This window comes from Phycodurus eques, chromosome 2, assembly GCF_024500275.1.
Source record: "Phycodurus eques isolate BA_2022a chromosome 2, UOR_Pequ_1.1, whole genome shotgun sequence".
NCBI lineage: Eukaryota > Metazoa > Chordata > Actinopteri > Syngnathiformes > Syngnathidae > Phycodurus > Phycodurus eques.
This window is the reverse complement of record NC_084526.1, coordinates 5,769,966-5,791,725: the sequence shown is the minus strand read 5'-3', so window position 1 is coordinate 5,791,725 and position 21,760 is coordinate 5,769,966. Positions and strand designations below refer to the sequence as shown.

General features: G+C 43.3%; 1 protein-coding gene across 11 annotated transcripts in view; it reads left to right on the top strand.

Annotated features, from left to right (window-relative positions):
- Positions 1–21,760, top strand: part of herc1 (HECT and RLD domain containing E3 ubiquitin protein ligase family member 1) — a 178,279-nt gene that overhangs the window by 155,770 nt on the left and 749 nt on the right. For 10 of the 11 annotated variants that reach the window (XM_061664969.1, XM_061664935.1, XM_061664952.1 and 7 more), the window contains 8 exons: positions 66–204; positions 4,093–4,262; positions 4,836–5,005; positions 5,082–5,247; positions 5,328–5,404; positions 11,780–12,032; positions 15,504–15,656; positions 15,764–16,069. In XM_061664969.1, the coding sequence (XP_061520953.1) occupies positions 66–204; positions 4,093–4,262; positions 4,836–5,005; positions 5,082–5,247; positions 5,328–5,404; positions 11,780–12,032; positions 15,504–15,656; positions 15,764–16,069 (1,434 nt within the window). Of the gene's footprint in view, positions 1–65; positions 205–4,092; positions 4,263–4,835; positions 5,006–5,081; positions 5,248–5,327; positions 5,405–11,779; positions 12,033–15,503; positions 15,657–15,763; positions 16,070–21,760 lie in introns of those variants that run through there. The other variant, XM_061664978.1, reaches the window with a different exon arrangement.

Sequence of the window (21,760 nt, the reverse complement as noted above, 5' to 3'; positions counted from 1 at the left end):
ATACTGTAAATGGAATATACTGTTGTTTTTTTTCAATGGATTTGTTGAACATTTTATATCTTCAGCTGGGTCTGGCCCACACCAACCACGTAAGAGAACCTACCCTGGTGTCAGTGCTGCAAAACAAGGGCATCAACCAGATCACTGCTGGACGCTGCCATAGTGCAGCTTGGACCGCTCCCTCAGTACCCCCCCGAGCACCAGGTGAACATACACACAAAACCTGACTCTCACTCGGCATTAGTTTGAAATACACTGGACAGAAATATAAATGCAACACTTCATTTTTGCTCCCATTTTTCATGCACTGAACTCAACTATGTAAGATTTTTTTATATGTATACAACAGGCCTACCGTAATTTCTCGTGTATAATGCCCACCCCCAAAGTCGACCTAAAAATTCTGGAAAACCCTTCGACCTATTTATAATGCATTTTTACAATGCATGATTTAGTTTCTACCAATATGATCAAAACATGAAGTATTATCTGTATTTCGTTAGTTTTTTCAAATAATTATTCTGAAGTTAAGCGCTTTATTTGAACACGTAATACTTTTTTTATTTACTTGCTCTTAGTTTGAAATTTACAGCCCTACTTTTATTTAGTAAATGAGAAAACACAGAGTTTTGCTCATGTTTGGTTACCCAGGCAGAATTTGTAAGATATGTACAATTCTTTGAGGAAAACATGAAGGGCCAGGTGAAACACATTTAATTTTATTTTAATGGGATTCAAATTAAACTGTCAAGCATTTCAGAAAAGCATTATTATTGAAGAAAACATAACCATAAAGAAATTGATGGTTGTTGTTCAGTCTTGAGTCCTATTTAGAAAAAAAAAAAATATATATATATATATATATATATATATATATATATATATATATATATATATATATATATATATATATATATATTTCACAAATTCTGCCAGGGTATGTAAACATATGAGCACAACAGTACATATATGCAGTCATACGTACGTACCCCTGTCATACTGGAATGAAAGTGTAGGCTACACCTTTTTCATAACCTCTACGTGGTGGTTGTATATTAGAATGAAAGTGTACACCTTTCTTATAAACTCGAGGTGGCGGTGGCATATTGGAATGTAAGTGTACATCTTTTTCATAACCTCTAGATGGCGGCATACATTTATAAAATGTGAGAGGTTTTTTTTTTCATGTTCCCCTATACCCATGTATAATCCTCATATAATGCGACATTTGACCATTTTGGGGGGAAATGCATGTGCGTTATACACAAGAAATTATGGTATTTCTCCCAAATTCATCATCATCAATCTGTTCGGGCATATTCTCCTGTATGTTAAAGTCAGAAAAGGCACGCAGCTCCACGCTTTTCTGACAGTACCCATTCTGCCATCTACTTAATTCTATCATTTGCGCACCTTGTGCCCATTTGCGCACTCTGGGTGGAGTAACCCTGAAGTGTTGGTATTCCCTCTTATGTGGCCGAGCATGTGTTCTCCTAAAAACGTAAGCGCGTTTCCTCATCCGCAATCCAGAGGCTGTAGTAAGTCTAGTGCCCTGGGAAAGTGAAACATCATATTGCAGGTTTTGATTCGCTCCCGTGCTGCGAGCCTCGACGGCTGGTGGCGGCTAACTTGTACTAATGGTGCGGGAGATACCTGTTCCATGTATGCCCACCGACTGCCCAACGGCCATAAATGTGTCCCTACCACATTACGCCAAACGTTGACATCCATCCATCCATTTTCCGTACCGCTTATCCTCACTATTGTCGCAGGTGTGCTGGAGCCTATCCCAGCTATCTTCGGGCGAGAGGTGGGGTACACCCTGAACTGGTCGCCAGCCAATCGCAGGGCACATATAAGCAAACAGCCATTCGCACTCACATTCACACTGACAGGCAATTTAGAGTCTTCAGTTAACCTACCATGCATGTTTTTGGGATGTGGGAGGAAACCGGAGTACCTAGAGAAAACTCCACACAGGCGAGGCCAGATTTGAACCTGGGTCCCCAGAACTGTAAGGCAGATGTGCTAACCAGTCGCCCACCATGCCGCCGAACATTGACTGTCATATTCTGTCATATTAATTGGCGAAGACATTCAGTGCCAGCAGACTATTTTTCATGCACCTGCGATGGGCATCTTCGCTTCAAACATGCTACATGGAGGCTTGGAGTTTGTCTGAAAGCGCCACTCACAACAACTGCAGTCATCTCAATCGGGTGATGGTGTGTTAGATTCGGTATAATTTTGTTTTTATTTGATTCTTGTCATCTTTGGTCGTGAAATCCATTTCGCCTTTGTCTCTGTCGCAAGTAAGGTCGCTGATCAACAGCTGGCTCACTTGCCTTCCTATTGATGACCCAACTGCTGGCCGTCCAAGCTTACGTTCACTCATAAGCGCAGTATTCTGTTTAAATTACAGTTATTATACAGTATTTATTTAATAGAGAATACAATAACATGTGCTCCTTTCGTAACCTGTTATACGAGTGGTGCTCACGTCTCACTTATGACACATAACGTCTGGATACGCTTCGGGGGTTTGAACTCATTATCAGTATAAAAGACATCTGTCCACAATCTCAAACAGTCACACTCCAAACTCCACTATGGCCAAGACCCAAGAGCTGTCAAAGGACACCAGAAACAAAATGGGCCAAAATACCAGCAACAGTGTCTGAAAACCTTGTGAAGACTTACGCAAAAAGTTTGACCTCTGTCCTTGCCACCAAAGGCTATAACAAAGTATTGAGATGAACTTTTCTTATTGACCAAATACTTGTTTTCCACCATAATTTGCTAATACATTCTTTAAAAATCTGAAAATGTGATTTACTTTTTTTTTTTTTTTTTTCTCTCTTCTCTCATTTTGTCTCATAGGTGAGGTATACCTACCACATAATTAGCTGCCGACTAAATACGTTTTTGCCCCACTGTATTTGCCTGGTACACAAGGGGATGTGTCAGAAGTCATACAATATATGGGAGAGTCGGCGCATCTTGACAGCACGCACGCCAAGCATGTAAAAAGCAGAATTGCACACGAACAGGCGAATATGGCCCTCACTGCCGAGATAGTAGGTAGCATGATTATTGCACAGGTGTGCCTTAGGCTGCCCACAATAAAAAGAGCCACTCTAAAATGTATAGCGTTACTCTGTTGTGTACATAAAATCTTTGATCTTTGACTTCAGCTCTTGAAAATTGGGAGCAAAAACAGGTTTTGCGTTTATATTTGTGTACAGTAAAAATAAAAAATTAATGGTCATATAAGACCACAGTACTGGATGTCCGCCAATATTAAATAACTGTACATGAATTGTGCCACAAGTGTTTTTTTTTTTTGTTTTTTTTTAATGAGCATTTAGGCTCCAATGATATGTGTGCCACACTAGAAACTCTGCAAAAGGCGCCACTCGCAGGGCGGTGACGGCAGCTGAGCGTGGAGGGGCCGCCGACGAGGCGGCACACTTTGTGGGCCTCTCAGTCTCGCTGCGCAGTGACCACGATGGTCCGTTAAAATGTATTTACCTGAAACCAGTCCATGGTGCAAAAAAGATTGGGGACCACTGTCCGAGAGAACTCTGCCAAATCAGCTGGCACGCAGTCCCATACTATAAGTCTTTTAAGTTTGCCCAGTGAGGTCAGTGACCAACCAACCAACAACCTCTGGTACTCCTTTAAGAACCTGACCAAAGTCGTTATGTGCACCCCCTGTTAATAAAATACATTAATCCTCATACAGTATACAATTGGTCTTTCTCTTTCAACTGACACTTGCCTGCGTCTCGCTGCGCAGTGACCACGATGGTCCGTTAAAATGTATTTACCTGAAACCTGTCCATGGTGCAAAAAAGATTGGGGACCACTGTCCGAGAGAACTCTGCCAAATCAGCTGGCACGCGGTCCCATACTATAAGTCTTTTAAGTTTGCCCAGTGAGGTCAGTGACCAACCAACCAACAACCTCTGGTACTCCTTCAAGAACCAGACCAAAGTCGTTATGTGCACCCCCTGTTAATAAAATACATGAATCCTCATACAGTATACAATTGGTCTTTCTCTTTCAACTGATACTTGCCTGCGTTCTCAGGCTCTTCAGTGCCTCTCCAGCTTGGTCTGCCTGTGGCTGTACCTCCTCAGTACAGCGTGCTCAAGGAAGTGAGCATGGAGGCAGTGAGGGCTCGGCTCCGCCTCCTTTATCACTTTTCTGACCTCATGTACTCATCTTGGAGACTTCTCAACCTCAGTCCCAACAACCAGGTAGGCATTCAAAAGAACATGCACAGACACGCACACACTCACCAAACATTCATGCATATGCCAATTTTTTTTTTTTATCTTTGACCACCATTCAATTGAATTTCCCATGGCGACACGGTGGCCGACTGGTTAGAGCGTCAGCCTCTCAGTTCTGAGGTTCAATCCCCGGCCCCGCCTGTGTGGAGTTTGCATGTTCTCCCCGTGTCTGCGTGGGTTTTCTCCGGGCACTCCGGTTTACTCCCACATCCCAAAAACATGTATTATTTGGAGACTCTAAATTGCCCGTAGGTGTGAATGTGAATGGTTGTTTGTTTGTATGTGCCCTGCGATTGGCTGGCAACCAGTTCAGGTTGTACCCCGCCTCCTGCCCGATGATAGCTGGGATAGGCTCCAGCACGCCCGCAACCCTATTGAGGAGAAGCAACTCAGAAAATGGATGGATGGATGTATTTCCCATCTATTGTCCAGCTGCCATTCTCTGAAAAATAACAGAAAATGTCTAACCCCTTTCCCTCCAGTTTAGTATTAGTAGCACATAATAATGTTTTGATAATTAGGATGTCTACTTTGCAGAGCTGCACCTCCCGCTACAACGCAGGTACCTGGGGCATTGTTCAGGGTCAGTTAAGACCCTTGTTAGCCCCAAGAGTGTACACTCTACCCATGGTACGCTCTATTGGCAAAACCATGGTGCAAGGCAAGAACTACGGTCCCCAGATCACTGTCAAACGAATCTCCACAAGGTCTGTACCTTTCAACTCAGCTTATTACATTGTTGCTCATTATTAAATTATTTCTCCGTCTTTTGACTGTTTTCAGAGGACGGAAATGTAAACCCATTTTCGTGCAGATTGCCCGTCAAGTTGTGAAACTGAATGCTTCAGACCTTCGTCTTCCCTCAAGAGCCTGGAAGGTGAAGCTGGTGGGGGAGGGAGCTGATGACGCAGGGGGGGTGTTTGATGATACTATCACAGAGATGTGTCAGGTATGGACGAGTCATCGGTCTCTTGTTACTTGGTGATTGGTAGTTCTGTTACTCTCATTGGTCTGACAATTTGTTCATAGGAGTTGGAGACCGGTGTGGTAGACCTGCTCATCCCATCCCCCAATGCCACTGCAGAGGTTGGCTACAACAGAGACAGGTGAGGCAAGCAATAGAGCCTGACTCGTGGGATTTTTGGGGCCACTACTGCTATTTGGGGCCAGAAACAACTGATGTATGAGCCGATATATGAATTACGAACATTCATATACATAGGATAGTTACATTAACAAATTCTTATAATACCCAAAATACGATTAAAGACAAAGAAGCAGAACACTACTAATTTGCAAAAACATCTTAGCAATATCCATTAGTCATATATGCTAGCTATTGAAGTTGAAGCCATGTTGGAAGACTTAAAAGAAAAAAAAAATCGACCGTTGAATGGCCTCCATGAGGAATGATAGCCACGTCATCCCACAAAAATGTTTGCAGATTCATTTCGGCATACATCATCTTAATTTCATATCGATTACATCACAAACGCATCCCTATTTATGCCCACGTACAGCTCTGAAAATATCAGAACAGAACAATTTTATTGACGCGTTTCCATGTCAACCACTTCGATCATCACGCACGAGGAATTGCTTTGCAGATTCATTTCCGCATATATACAGTAGTATGGAAAGTATTCAGTATTTCACTCTTTATATTGCACCCATTTGCTAAAATAATTTTTTCCCCCTATTAATGTACACACAGCACCCCGTATTGACAGAATAAAAATTGAATTGTTGAGTTTTTTGCAGATTTATTAATAAAGAAAAAACTGAATCACACAACCATAAGTATTCAGACCCTTTGCTCAGTATTTAGTAGAAGCACCCTTTTGAGCTAATGCAGCCATGAGTCTTTTGGGGAATGATGCAACAAGTTTTTCACACCTGGATTTGGTCATCCTCTGCCATTCCTCGTAGATCCTCTCCAGTTCTGTCTGGTTGGATGGTGAACGTTGGTGGACAGCCATTTTCAGGTCTCTCCAGAGATGCTCAATTGGGTTTAAGTCAGGGCCCTGGCTGGGCCATTCAAGAACAGTCACGGAGTTATTCTGAAGCCACTGCTTTATTTTAGCTGTGTGCTTATGGTCATTGTCTCATTGCCAAAAAGTTCTATCTTGGTCTCATCAGACCAGAGAATCTTATTTCTCACCATCTTGGAGTCCTTCAGGTTTTTTTTTTTTTTTTTGTTTGTTTTTTTTTTTTTTTAAGCAAACTCCATGTGGGCTTTCATTTGTCTTGCCCTGAGGAGAGGCTTCCGTCGGGCCACTCTGCCGTAAAGCCCGACTGGTGGAGGGCTACAGTGATGGTTGACTTTCGAGAACTTTCTGCCATCTCCTGACTGCATCTCTGGAGCTCAGCCACATTGATCTTTGGGTTCTTCTTTACAGCTCTCACCAAGGCTCTTCTCCCCCGATTGCTCAGTTTGGCCGCACGGCCAGCTCTAGGAAGGGTTCTGGTCGTCCCAAACATCTTCCATTTAAGGATTATGGAGGCCGCTGTGCTCTTCGGAACCTTAAGTGCAGCAGAATATATATTTTTTTGTAACCTTGGCCAGATCTGTGCCTTGCCACAATTCTGTCAATATGGGGTGCTGTGTGTACATTAATGAGGAAAAAGTATTTTGGCAAATGGCTGCAATATAACAAAGAGTGAAAAATTTAACGGGCTCTGAATATTTTCCGTACCCACTGTACATGGCTTTCGTCACCTCTATTTTGTATTAACTACATCACAAAAGCCTCTAAGATGTCCCAATATAATTCCTATAGATCTCAAAGCGTTTCTCTAGGTGACAATGTGTGAGAGACGCAGACTTTGGCTGGCTGTCGTAAAGTCGGATGACGAGGGCATCTCTGGCCAAAGCATTACGTTGCTTTATGTCCAAAAACACTTGCTGATCTTCACCAAAATTTACGAGTAAATCCTTATTCATGCCCACTTACACCTCTGAAAATATAAGAACAACGGTATTTACGATTTTGTGGAGCAAAACCTTTTCCTCTCCATGGATGATCATTTGCACGAGGCTTGCAAGGATGTGGCTCTCTGCCACCGTGTTTGTATCATTTGAATGATGACACCCTAATAAATTAGCGATTTTTCAATATGTTACATTAGCAATTGTCGATTTAACATAATTTGGGGTTAAATAGCTGTTTTTTTATGTGATAGTGCAATAATATACACTAGGCTCTCGAATTACCTTTCGATCTACGTTCCTACCCTCACCTATGGTCACGAGCTGTGGGTCGTGACCGAAAGAACAAGATCCCGGATACAAGCGGCCGAAATGAGTTTCCTCCGCAGGGTGTTCGGGCTTAGAGATAGGGTGAGAAGCTCGGTCATTCGGGAGGATCTCAGAGTGGAGCCGCTGCTCCTCCACATCGAGAGGAGCCAGATGAGGTGCCTTGGCACGTCCCACCGAGAGCAGACCCGGGGACGACCCAGGACACGCTGGAGAGACTGTCTCTCTCGGCTGGCCTGGGAACGCCTCGGGATCCCCTCGGAAGAGCTGGAGGAAGTGGCTGGGGAGAGGAAAGTCTGGGCGTCCCTGCTAAAGCTACTACCCCTGCGACCAGACCTCGGATAAGCGGTAGAAAATGGGTGGATGGATGGAGGCTTTACACAATCAGGATTTTTGTGGCCGATCAGCGAGTTTCAAAAAACGATAACTGATCACCGATCCGATCACGAGATGGAGCAATGTGTCTATTTAAATGACTTGTTCATTTACTGTATATACTTGTGTACTTAATTGCTCAAAAACAATTATTTACAATAAATAGTGTCTTTGTTCATCTATTGATGCCAGTGGGGCGTAGTGACAGACAGAAAAAAATAATGGTCTTCTATTAGATGGCAGGAAGTACATACTGTCATTAATGTATCCACTTTTTGTGACATTTTTGTTTTGTTTGTGGGTGTGCCATGAGATTTTTCAATTGTAAAATATGTGCCTTGGCTCCATAAAGGTTGGAAATCACTGCTCAAGTCAGATCATTTATTCTAATCAGTCAGGTCAAACCAACATTAGAGCATGACAGAAATAATGGGTGCTAACTTACTGTAATTAAATTACTTTACACACCAAAACTTTAGAGCATAGTTTGACAGATCATCTGCATGTTCACTTACAACCGTTACTGCTAGCACTAGCTTGCTAGGCAACATAACGTTTTGTTGTCTGCTTGCGAGTGGTACCGTATTAAAAGTAGATGAACATACCTCAAGCAAGTCTTAAACGAACGTCCTCTCCCGAGCACCGGTAAGCACCAACACGTTTTTCCCCATTTTCTTCTTATAAACACACGGCGCGATCCATTATTGTTGTCGTCGCCATGGTAACGAGTGTATCCGGTCGCCTTTGAGTTGACAAGATGAAGCCCAGTGATCGTAAAAAACGGGGTGCGGTAGTATGGGAATACAAGATTTTATTGCAGTAGTCTGACATAGTGCATTCGTGAAAGACCAAATTTGTCTAGTAGTCTGACGGGCATTACATGTTGTCTGTCTCACACTGCCGACGTTTTTTTTTTTTTAAATAACTTTATTGGTGGTCAGATATTTACAGTACGACGTCAAAAGAGACGCAACAAGGCTAAAAATAAACTAGCTTTTGGATTCAAATATACTGTACACGACGGCACCGTGGAGTAAATGTCTTTTGCGGAGCCGATCAATGTCGGCAAATTATGACATCAAAGCCGATCAGCATAAAATGCTAATTATTGGCCGATACCGATCAGACCGAGCACATCGGTGTAAAGTCTAATATACACTATTACAGCAATATGCAGTGCTGTGAAAAAGTATTGGCCCCCTTCTCAAATTCTTATATTTTTGCATTGTTCATACAACCCCAATTCCAATGAAGGTGGGACATTGTGTTAAACATAAATAAAAACAGAATACAATGATTTGCAAATCATCCATCCATCCATCCATCCATTTTCTACCGCTTATCCGGGTCGGGTCGCGGGGGCAGGAGCTTTAGCAGGGACGCCCAGACTTCCCTCTCCCCAGCCACTTCATCCAGCTCTTCCGGAGGGATCCTGAGGCGTTCCCAGGCCAGCCGAAGGACGTAGTCTCTCCAGCATGTCCTGGGTCGTCCCCGTGGTCTCCTCCCGGTGGGACGTGCCCGCAAATCATGTTCAACCTATATTTAATTTAATACACTACAAAGACAAGGTATTTAATGTTCAAACTGATCAACTTTATTGTTTTTAGCAAATAATCATTAACTTCTAATTTTATGGCTGCAACACGTTCCAAAAAAGCTGGGACAGGGTCATGTTTACCACTGTGTTACATCACCTTTTCTTTTAACAACAGTCTATAAACGTTTGAGAACTGAGGCCACTAATTGTTGAAGCTTTGTTGGTGGAATTATTTCCCATTCTTGCTTGATGTCCAGCTTCAGCTGTTCAACAGTCGGAGGTCTCCGTTGTCGTATTTTACGCTTCATAATGCGCCACACATTTTCAATGGGAGACAGGTCTGGACTGCACGTAGGCCAGTCTCGTACCCACACTCTTTTACTAAGAAGCCACGCTGTTGTAACACGTGTAGAATGTGGTTTGGCATTGTCTTGCTGAAATAAGCAGGGACGTCCATGAAAAAGACGTTGCTTGGATGGCAGCATATGTTTCTCCAAAACCTGTATGTACCTTTCAGCATTAATGGTGCCTTCACAGATGTGTAAGTTACCCATGCCATTGGCACTAACACAGCACCATACCATCACAGATGCTGGCTTTTGAACTTTGCGTCCATAACAGTCCGGATGGTTCTTTTCCTCTTTGGCCTGGAGGACACGACGTCCACAATTTCCAAAAACAATTTGAAATGTGGACTCATCAGACCACAGAACACTTTTCTACTTTGCATCAGTCCATCTTAGATGAGCTCGGGCCCAGAGAAGCCGGCGGCGTTTCTGGGTGTTGTTGATATATGACTTTTGCTTTGCATAGTAGTTTCAAGTTTCACTTACGGATGTAGCGCCGAACTGTATTTACCGACATTGGTTTTCTGAAGTGTTCCTGAGCCCATGTGGTGAAATCCTTCACACATTGATGTCGGTTTGTGATGCAGTGCCACCTGAGGGATCGAAGGTCACGGGCATTCATTGTTGGTTTTCGGCCTTGCCGCTTACATGCAGTGATTTCTCCAGATTCTCTGAACCTTTGGATGATATTATGGATATTATGGATCATGATGAAATCCCTAAATTCCTTGTTATTGTACGTTGAGGAACATTGTCCTTAAACTGTTCAACTATTTTCTCACGCACTTGATCACAAAGAGGTGAACCTTGCCCCATCTTTGCTTGTGAATAACTGAGCAATTCACGGAAGCTCCCTTTCTACCCAATCATGGCACCCACCTGTTCCCAATTAGCCTGTTCACCTGTGGGATGTTCCAAACAGGTGTTTGGTGAGCATTCCTCAACCTTCTCAGTCTTTTTTGTCACCTGTCCCAGCTTTTTTGGAACGTGTTGTAGCCATAAAATTCTAAATTAATGATTATTTGCTAAAAACAATGAAGTTGATCAGTTTGAACATTAAGTATCTTCTTTGTAGTGTATTCAATTAAATATAGGTTGAACATGATTTGCAAATCATTGTATTCTGTTTTTATTTATGTTTAACACAATGTCCCAACTTCATTGGAATTGGGGTTGTAGTTCAAGATGAGCCTTTGTTCTTTTTGGTCATCAGTGGTTTTCACCTTGGAACTCTGCCATGGATGCCAGTTTTGCCCAGTCAAAAAAATACATCAAATCATAAGCAAATATGGACCATTAAGACCCATACCTCTGATACAAGGGACTAAATTAGATTTTAACAGTGTAGCTGCTTTCAAAACATGCAATAAATAAAATTACAAGTAAATACACTTGTTGGAACCTTCTCAAATTTATTTTCGTGACGGTACTAACTTGTGAATTAATAGGCTGCGCTAAATTTTGCATGACAGTATTATCGTAGTCATACTGTATAGGCCTATTGAATGGTGGACATGGGAGTTAGGTGAGAGGACATGACAGTTCAAAATTTTAATACAATTTAGTTTTACAAAGTCACAAATATCACACTCATGGGGCACACTATCTAAAACCAAAATACTCCGTATTCAAAGTCTTAAAATAGTCCATCCATTTGGATACCACTTGTCATGTCTAGGGTCATCAGGAAGCTGGAGTATATCCCAGCTGACTGTGGAAGGGAGGTAGGAAACACATGTTTTTGGAATCCAGGAGGAAACCGTAGTACCCAGAGAACACCCGTAAAAGTACAGGAGGAACATGCAAATTACTCAGTGAAAGGCCAAAAACAAGATCTGAACACAAAACATTTTTGAACACAATTCTCCAAGAAAATAACATTTAATTAAAATGGTTTAAGTATGTTTTGGATAACTGGGTGAATAATTGACACGAGAACTTTATTTCAACACTGTTTTTTCCTAAGGTTCCTCCTCAACCCATCTTCCTGCTTGGATGAGCACATGCTCCAGTTTAAATTTCTTGGCATCCTGATGGGTGTAGCCATTCGTACTAAGAAGCCCCTGGACCTTCACCTGGCACCTCTGGTGTGGAAACAGCTGTGCTGTATCCCCCTGCTCCTTGAAGATCTGGAGGAAGTGGACCTCCTTTACGTGCAGACGCTGAAAAGCATTCTTCACATCGAAGACGGCAGCATTACTGAGGATAATTTCCACGAGGTGGGTTCATGTGGGGAAACGTTTTCTTAGCCAGTCTGTCTCTATGCGTGTTATCTCAGTAAATTGAAACAGATAAACAACACTCACAGTTGCTACTAGTTTTCTTTTTAAAGTGTAGAATCAAATAATTAGGTTTACACACCACTCTCTGGAGACTTGATACCACCTTTGTGCACATCCTGTGGCTAGCTGCAGATTTTCATTTTTCAATCAACCTAGTTTCTGTTGCATCCTTCCCTCACTCATTCACATTCATTAATGATGAAGCAACTCAAGACATACACCTTTTTCTCCACAACCATTCCATCACTCAAATGGACTGTCTCAAACAGAAAATCACAAGCCCATCCTAAAGCCCTGATTCCACCCCAAACAAATGACGTGAAACCCTTCCCTGTAACAGTTTCTGTGTAAATGTTGACTTGACAGCATTCGTGATATATAACATTTGTAAGTAGACTAATTTGATTGTTTTTTATTATTTTATCCTATGTTTGGGTTTACTTTCCAATCTGTATTTATTCTTTCACAAACGCGCATGCAAGCACTGGCACACATTTCCTTCTTTCTTGTGGTTCTCTGTGTTTATATTTAAAAATATAATTATATACAGTGGAACCTCGCCGCAGATATAACGGATGTCGGATAAAACTGACCGTCGGTACTGAACAATGTGTCCAAAAATACTTTCTATTTGTCAATTATACTGCTGTTGACAAGGTCTGTTAGTTCAGAAATTGGCCACTGTTGTTTACTGGCTCTGTGGTGCCATGCTGGGAAAGAATGGGACTGAAGTATTTCCAGGTCACAGATAAACAAACAAACAAAAAAAAAGTTTCAATTCCAAAAGACGTGCCTTCCGTGCCTACATCGCGACCATGTTGAATGTAGCGCATTGATGTGGCGGCCATGTGAAGATGGTTATATCTGTTGTCTATTGTGCCATAGAGTGCACGGGGGAGGGAGGGAGGGAGAGAGAGAGAGAGAGGCATGGCGGCAGTGAGGACTCTGATGACTACAAAAAGTCTCTGGAGTCTGGAACATCCTATTCTTGGTACAGTAAAAAAAAATTTGTCTCGGAATCACATTAATTCCTCGCTGCTCATGAAAGCGACTCGCCTATGATGAGTAATGTACGTCAACAATGTTACCATGACCAAGCACACCGGTGTGGTATGTAAAATATATATATTTATATATATATATATATATAAAAAGCCATAAAGCCCCGACTGGTGGAGGGCTGCAGTGATGGATGATCTTCTAGAACTTTCTCCCATCTCCCGACTGCATCCTGGAGCTCTATATACAAACTCTATATGTGTTAAACATAAATAAAAACAGAATACAATGATTTGCAAATCATGTTAAACATATTTAATTGAATACACTACAAAGACAAAATATTTAATGTTCAAACTGATCAACGTCATTGTTTTTATCAAATAATCATTAACTTAGAATTTTATGGCTGCAACACGTTCCAAAAAAGCTGGGACAGGTGGCAAAAAAGACTGAGAAAGTTGAGGAATGCTCACCAAACACCTGTTTGGAACATCCCACAGGTGAACAGGCTAATTGGGAACAGGTGGGTGCCATGATTGGGTAGAAAGGGAGCTTCCGTGAATTGCTCAGTTATTCACAAGCAAAGATGGGGCAAGGTTCACCTCTTTATGAACAAGTGCGTGAGAAAATAATCGAACAGTTTAAGAACAATGTTCCTCAATGTACAATTGCAAGGAATTTAGGGATTTCATCATCTACGGTCCATATCATCATCAAAAGGTTCAAAGAATCTGGAGAAATCACTGCATGTAAGCGGCAAGGCCGAAAACCAACATTGAATGCCCGTGACTTTCGATCCCTCAGGCGGCACTGCATCAAAAACCGACATCAATGTGTAAAGGATATCACATCACCACATGGGCTCAAGAACACTTCAGAAATCCAATGTCAGTAAATACAGTTCAGCGCTACATCCGTAAGTGCAACTTAAAATTCTACTGTGCAAAGCAAAAGCCATTTATCAACAACACTCAGAAACGCCGCCGGCTTCTCTGGGCCCGAGCTCATCTAAGATGGACTGATGCAAAGTGGAAAAGTGTTCTGTGGTCCGACGAGTCCACATTTCAAATTGTTTTTGGAAATTGTGGACGTCGTGTCCTCCGGGCCAAAGAGGAAAAGAACCATCCTAACTGTTATGGACGCAAAGGTCAAAAGCCAGCATCTGTGATTGTATGGGGCTGTGTTCGTGCCAATGGTATGGGTAACTTACACATCTGTGAAGGCACCATTCATGCTGAAAGGTACATACGCGTTTTGGAGAAACAAATGCTGCCATCCAAGCAACGTCTTTTTCATGGACGCCCCTGCTTATTTCAGCAAGACAATTCCAAACCACATTCTGCACGTGTTACAACAGTGTGGCTTCATAGTAAAAGAGTGTGGGTACGAGACTGGCCTGAGAATATAGGCTTGTCGGATGACAGCAAAATTTAACTTTTTGAATGCCGTAATGCACACCACGTGTGGAGGAGAAATGGCACTGCACATCACCCTAAAAACACCATACCAACAGTTCATGGACATGTCAGTAGGATTATGATCCAAAACATGCTACCAAGGAAACTCTCAATTGGTTTCAAAGGAAAGAAATAAAGCTGCTAGAATGGCCCAGCCAATCACCTGACTTGAAATCAATTAAAAATCTATGGAAAGAACTGAAACTCAAGGTCCATAAAAGAAGCCCATGGAACCTTCAAGATTTGAAGACTGCTTATGTGGCCAAAATCCATAAAAGAAGCCCATGGAACCTTCAAGATTTGAAGACTGCTTGTGTGGCCAAAATCACACCAGAGCGATGCATGCGACTAGTTTCTCCATACAGAAGGCGTCTTTAAGCTGTCATTGCAAAGGCTTTGTACAAAGTATTAAATAAATACCAGTTGGCGTGTGCAATACTTTTCCCCTCTGCCATTTCACATTATTACATAACTTAATTTATGATCTTATTTGTAGTAATTTCTTTGTATGTATTGATTACTTGAGTTGTTCCCAACATCTTCAGGTCAATAGCACCTTTAGAAATATATTTGAGAAAAATGGTGACGTGTTAAATCCTTATTTCAGCCGGTGTGTGTGTATTTATATATTCATTTGTTTTGGATTCATGACGGGTCATGTCTTTTATTCAACTGTGTTTTGTTTTTTTATGAAAAGGACCTTTACTTTTGAATATTACAGTATTATCACATGGCCTGACCAGCCTCAATAAATGGACCTCTGACACATTGAAAATGATTTGTGGCCCTTTATGGTGTTTGAGATGCCCTGATCCAAGTGCTGAAGTCACAGGAAAGAGTCACCTTGATATAAAATGAGTTATGAGCTTTGTCCCACGACGACTTAAACTCACAAATCAAGGATACAACTCTCAGTCGCAACAAAAATTGGGTTTTGTTTTCCTTTCAGATGATTCCTCTAGATTCCTTTGTCGGGCAGAGTGCAGATGGTAAGATGGTGCCCATCATCCCAGGAGGAAACAGCATCCCGCTCACTTTCTCCAACAGAAAGGAATATGTGGAAAGAGCTATTGAGTACCGCCTACATGAAATTAATCGCCAGGTAATGCTCACTTGGTTACTAAGCCTGAACTTTCACATATGACAAGGAACGAGTGTCAGGAAAATGTTTTCAACCCCTAATGAAGTGAAAACCCCCTCTCCTGTCAGGTGGCCGCCGTGCGTGAAGGTATGTCATGGATCGTGCCGGTGCCGCTGATGTCCCTGCTGACGCCCAAGCAGCTGGAGCAGATGGTGTGCGGAATGCCCAAGATCTGCTGTGATGTGCTGAAGAAGGTGGTGCGTTACCGAGAGGTGGACGAGCAGCACTCCCTGGTGCAGTGGTTCTGGCAGACTCTGGAAGAGTTCTCCAACGAGGAGCGAGTGCTCTTTATGCGCTTTGTGTCCGGACGCTCGAGGCTGCCCGCCAACACGGCCGACATCTCTCAGAGGTTTCAGATCATGAAAGTGGACAGAGTGAGTCAGTGACATTTATTAGCAGGATATTTGTATTCTATTTCTTAGCGGGTCAGTTCTGGTTACAAGTGTGCTGTATTATTACCACATATGTGAATTTTTCAATATCCTTGATATCCAGTCCTCACTAATAAGACAATTCAGCACACTAGTAGACCGGCTGTGCCTTTCTATTACCATTTTTTTCACTACTAGTGAAGACAAACAAATATATTAATACATTAGTGTCCTGAACTGGATAGCAAGGATATTGAATAAATACTCAAACGGCTTTCAATGGAGCAGATTTTTACAAGCATTCTTTTGTAAGGAGAAACAGCTAGAAGTGACTAATACAGTAATTCCTCATTTATCGTGGAGGTTACTTTCCACATATACCCCGCAATAGACAAAGTTAGTGACGTAGCGACCAATTATTTATTGTATTATTTATCGCTGGGGCAGCGGGTTAAGCAGGGAAACTCAGACTTCCCTCTCATCATCCACTTCGTCCAGTTCTTCTGGGGGGATCCCCTGGCGTTCCCAGGCCAGCCGAGAGTCATAGTCTCACCAGCGTGTCCTGGGTCGACCCTGGCGCCTCCTCCCAGAGGGATGTGCCAGGAACACCGCACCAAGGAGGCGTCCAGGAGGCATCCTAACCAGATGCCCGAGCCACCTCACCTCAACTCTGAGCCCCACATGGATGACCAAGCTTCTCACCCTCTAAGGGAGAGCCCAGACACCCTGCGGAGGAAACACATTTTAGCCGCTCATATCCACGATCTTGCTCACGACACATAGCTCTTGACCATAGGTGAGGGCAGGGAACGTAGATCAACCGGTAAATCGAGAGCTTTGCCTTTTGGCTCAGCTCCTTTTTCACCACGACAGACTGATACAGTCTGCATCACTAAAGACGATGCGCCAATCCGTCTGTCGATCTCCCGCTCCATTCGTCCCTCACTCGTGAACAAGACCCCGAGATACTTGAACTCCTCCACTAAGGGTGGAGTCCTCTCCACCCTTTTCCAACTGAGGACCTTATCCTTGAATTTGGAGATGATTTTCATTCCAGCCACTTCACGCTCGGCTGTCAGCCGTTTCAGTAAGAGTTGGAGATCATGGCTTGATGAAGCCATCAGAACTACATCATCTAAAAAAACACCGATGTAAAATTCTTTCCATAAACGTAATGAACAATGACAAATCGCAGCCTTGGCGGAGTTCAACTCTCACTGGAAACAAATCTGACTTACTGCCGGCAGTGCAGAACAAACTGACACCGGTCGTACAGGGACCGAACAGCCAGTATCAGGGAGTCCGGTACCCCATACTCCCAGAGCAACCCCCACAGGACTTCCCGAGGGACACGGTCGAACACCTTCTCCAAGTCCACAAAACTCATGTAGACTGGTGGGGCGAACTCCCATGCACCCTCGAGGACTGTTCCACGGCCAGGACGAAAACCACACTGCTCCTCTTGAATCCGAGATTCGACTTCCTGGCGGACTTTCTTCTCCAGAACCCCTGTGTAGACCTTAACAGGGAGGCTGAGGAGTGTGATTCCCCATGTAATTGGAACACACCCTACGGTCCCCCTTCTTAAAAAGGGGAACCACCACCGTGGTCTGCCAACAGACACTCACAATACGTTTGGGTCTGCCAGGTCTTACAGGCATCTTCCCCCAACATCGGAGCCAACTCAACACCAGGTGGTGATCATTTGACAGCTCCGCCCTTCTCTCCACCTGAGTTTCAAAGACATGCGGCCCCAAGTCCGATGACACGACCACAAAGTAGATCATTGAACTGCAGCCTAGTGTGTCCTGGTGCCAAGTGCACATGTGGACACTCTTAAGTCTGAACATGGTGTTCGTTATGGACAATTCATGACGAGCACAGAAGTCCAATAACAGAACACCACTCGGGCTCTGGTTGGGTGGGAGGGGGCATTCCTCACAATCACGCCCCTCCAGGTCTCACTGTCATTGCCCAGAGGGCAGTCCTTAGCGGGAGCACTCTCCAGCACCCCCTCCAAGGGGTGGCTACTCTGAACTGCTCTTTGGTGCATAGGCACAAACAACACTCAGGACCCATCCCACCACCCGAAGGCGGAGGGAGGTTATCCTCTCGTCCACCGGGGTAAACCTCAACGTATAGGCACCGAGTCAGGGGGCATTAAGTATGCCAAACCTGCCTTTCACTGTGAGCAACTCCAGAGTGGAAAAGAGTTATGGTGAGCTCATGGGAAGGGGGACCCATGTTGCCTCTTCGGGCTGTGCCCTGCCAGGCCCCATGGGTGTAGGCCCGGCCACCAGGCGCTCGCTTTCGAGCCCCACCCCCAGGCCTGGCTCCAGAGAGGGGCCCCGGTGACCTGCGTCCAGGCAAGGGAAACTGAAGTTCATTATGTATTATTTGTATACATTTTTAAGTTTCATATATGCAATTCAATGTCAATGAGTGATGCTTCAGAGAGGTGCATGTATTCTACTTGTTCACTTAAGGTCACCATCCACACACTTTAGCTGTAAATGGGCAGTTTCCTGAAAGCATTAGGCACTGAGCTCCACAGTGATGTTCCTGACACGTAGTTCACCGCAATCCATCATGGGAAGTAAGTCCGGAATATCCTGCTGCTTTCCAGAATTCTTTGCGGTGCTCTTTTTAACAATAGTACTGTAGTTGGAGAAAATCAACCTAAACATTGCTCTTCACTTGCATTTGTTCCTGTCCATATTGTTATGCGTGTGCAATTGGCGAAACAGACCCTTTCCAAAAATGGAAAAGTTTCATTTCCAGAATTGCATTCAAAAAGTTCATCTTTCATAGATTCAGGGCCCATAATTTAAACAATTTCAAGTATTGTTTATTTTTAAATAATTTGGATTTCCAGCTCATAAAAAATTTGCATACTTTGACGAAATCACCATTTACTTCTCAGTTTTTGTAGAAACGAGAGAAATTATGGTCACATTAAATCAATCAAAATATGGTACTTTCAAAACGATGTGTTACTCTTCAATACTTGGTTGGGAATCCCTTTGCTTTAATCACTGCCTCGATGCGCCGTGACATTGAGGCAATCACCCTGTGGCATTGCCTGGAAGTTATGGAAGCCCAGATTTCCTTGATGCTTGCTATCAGTTCTTCTTTGTTTTTGGGTCTGGTGCCCATCATTTTCCTCTTGATAATTCCCAATAGAATCTCAATGGGGTTTGAATCTGGCAAGTTGGCTGGCCAATCAAGCACTGTGAGGGCATGGGCCTCAAACCAGGTTTTGGTGCTTCTGGCAGTATGGACAGGGGCCAGCTCCTGCTGGAAGATGAAATCTACATCTCCAGACAGATCCTCAGCAGAAGGAATCATGAAGTCCTCTAAAACATTCCGGTAGACTGGTACGGTGACCTTGGACTTAAGAAAGCAGAGTTTACCAACACCTGCACTGGACATTGCACCCCAAATCATGACTGACTGTGGATATTTCACACTAGACCTCAAGCAGCTTGGGTTCTGTTCTTCACCCATCTTCCTCCAAACCCTTGGACCTTGTTTCACGAATGAATCGGAAAAGAGGACCTTGGACCACTGGCCAACAGTCCAGTCCTTCTTCTCCTTGCCCCAGTTGAGACGCTTCCTATGTTGGCTCAGGCTCAGAAGTGGCTTTATCCGAGGAACCCGACAGTTGTAGCCCGTCTCCCGGATGTGTCTGAATGTGGTGTTGTTTTTTTTAAACTGACTCCCGCCTCATTTCAGTCTTTGTGGATCTCTGCTAGATTCTTGAATCTTCTCTGTTTGATAATCCGCTGAAGCCCACGGTCATCTCTTTTTCTGGTGCATCTTCTCCTGCCACATTTTGTCCTTCCACTAGACTTTCCATTGATATGCTTGGACACAGCGCTCTGTGAACAGCCAGTCTACTTTCCATTGATATGCTTGGACACAGCGCTCTGTGAACAGCCAGTCTCCTTAGCGATTAACTTTTGTGGTTTACCCACCCTATGGAGGGTATCAATGATGGTCTTCTAGCCAGTTGTCAAGTCTTTCCCATATCGAACCCAACAGAGACAATTGAAACAAACTGAAGCAATTTAATGACACCTAGGGAAACCTGTGCAGGTGCTTTGAGTTTAGTAGATGTGTGACACTCAGTTGAAAACATTTATGGCCTTCAAAATTTGGGCTGATTTCTTCACAGTATTCATTTTTTTTTAATTCTTGATTTAGTGGGTTTTTTGAGCTGGAAGCCCAAATTTTGTAAAAATGAACAAATAAATACTTGAAAGTGTTTAAAATACGGGCCCTGAATCTATAATCTATGAAAGTTAAACTTTTTGAAAGGAATAATGGAAATAATAATTTCCATGATAATTAAAATTTTTCCAGCTAGGTTATTTGTGAATTTCTTTCATGAAACTCTGACTGCGGCTTGTGAGTTAAACAGTGGCATTCCAGTCATGTTTACTGGATCACTAAGTAACTTGGTGACTTACCAAATGTGACCCTCCAGCGCGAAACCGATGGAAGTTGCACGGCCGGGTTTTGAGCTAGATCCCATGAAACATTGACTACGTGAAAAATAAACATTTTCAGATCTGATTCAAGCACCAGAAAAGTTTGGAAAGATCACTTCCCAGTTGATGTGAATTTCTTACCTTAATGACCTCGGGGAAAAATAGTCCGACCACGACGAGAAATCGACGACACTAATCAGCTGCTGCCGTGCACAAGACAAGGAAAAACACATCAGCAGATAGCTTGGGTTTCTGTGCAGCCGCAGATTTAATTCCGATGTACGTCATTACATGTATGAACCAACAAAAGCCCGTAATACTGTGCCTTATGGTGTTAACAAACCATCCTTGTTGCTAGGCTAATACTGAAACGCGGCTTCTGATTTTTAAACGGAGATATCTTCACCAAATGTTACCCGATTACCACAATCGATACATCATTGGAAAGCATTTTTAATGCCTTTTCAGAAAATATTCATAGCTCAAAACACGGCTGTGCAACTTACGATCGGTTTCGTGCTGGAGGGTCACAAAGGTGTGAGTTGAAATTACTCAGTAAGGTTTATTTCTGCAAAGTCAAAGCCCATTTGACTCATTGCTGCCACATTATAGTCAAATAGCTCTTAATGCTAACTGTACCAGAGATGTGCAGGTGAGTTCTGCACAAAAAATGAATCCGCAATAAGTGAACCACCATATAGCTCGGGATTATGGTATAAAAACACATGCACCGTTATTATGCACCACAGTCACTCAGTCCCCTTTTCAATAAAATGTTTCCCAAACGCCACACGCTGACCCTTATTGTACTCCATCCATCCATCCATTTTCCATACCGCTTACCCTCACTAGGGTCGCGGGCGTGCTGGCGCCTACCTCAATTTCACGGAACATATAGATAACCAATAATTCACACTCACATCCAGAGCTATGGGCAATTTAGTGTCTTCAATTAACCTACCATGCATATTTTTGGAATGTGGGAGGAAACTGGAGTACCCGGAGAAAACCCACGCAGGCACGGGGAAAACTTGCAAACGCCACACAGGCGAGGCCAGATTTGAACCCGGGTCCACAGAACTGTGAGGCAGATGTGCTAACCAGTCGCCTACCTTGTTGTACTCCATTGTTTGTTTTGTTAGCAGGAATGATTTCGAATGACGCAGCATGGTTTTCACAGTTTCGCAGTAAACTCTTAAGT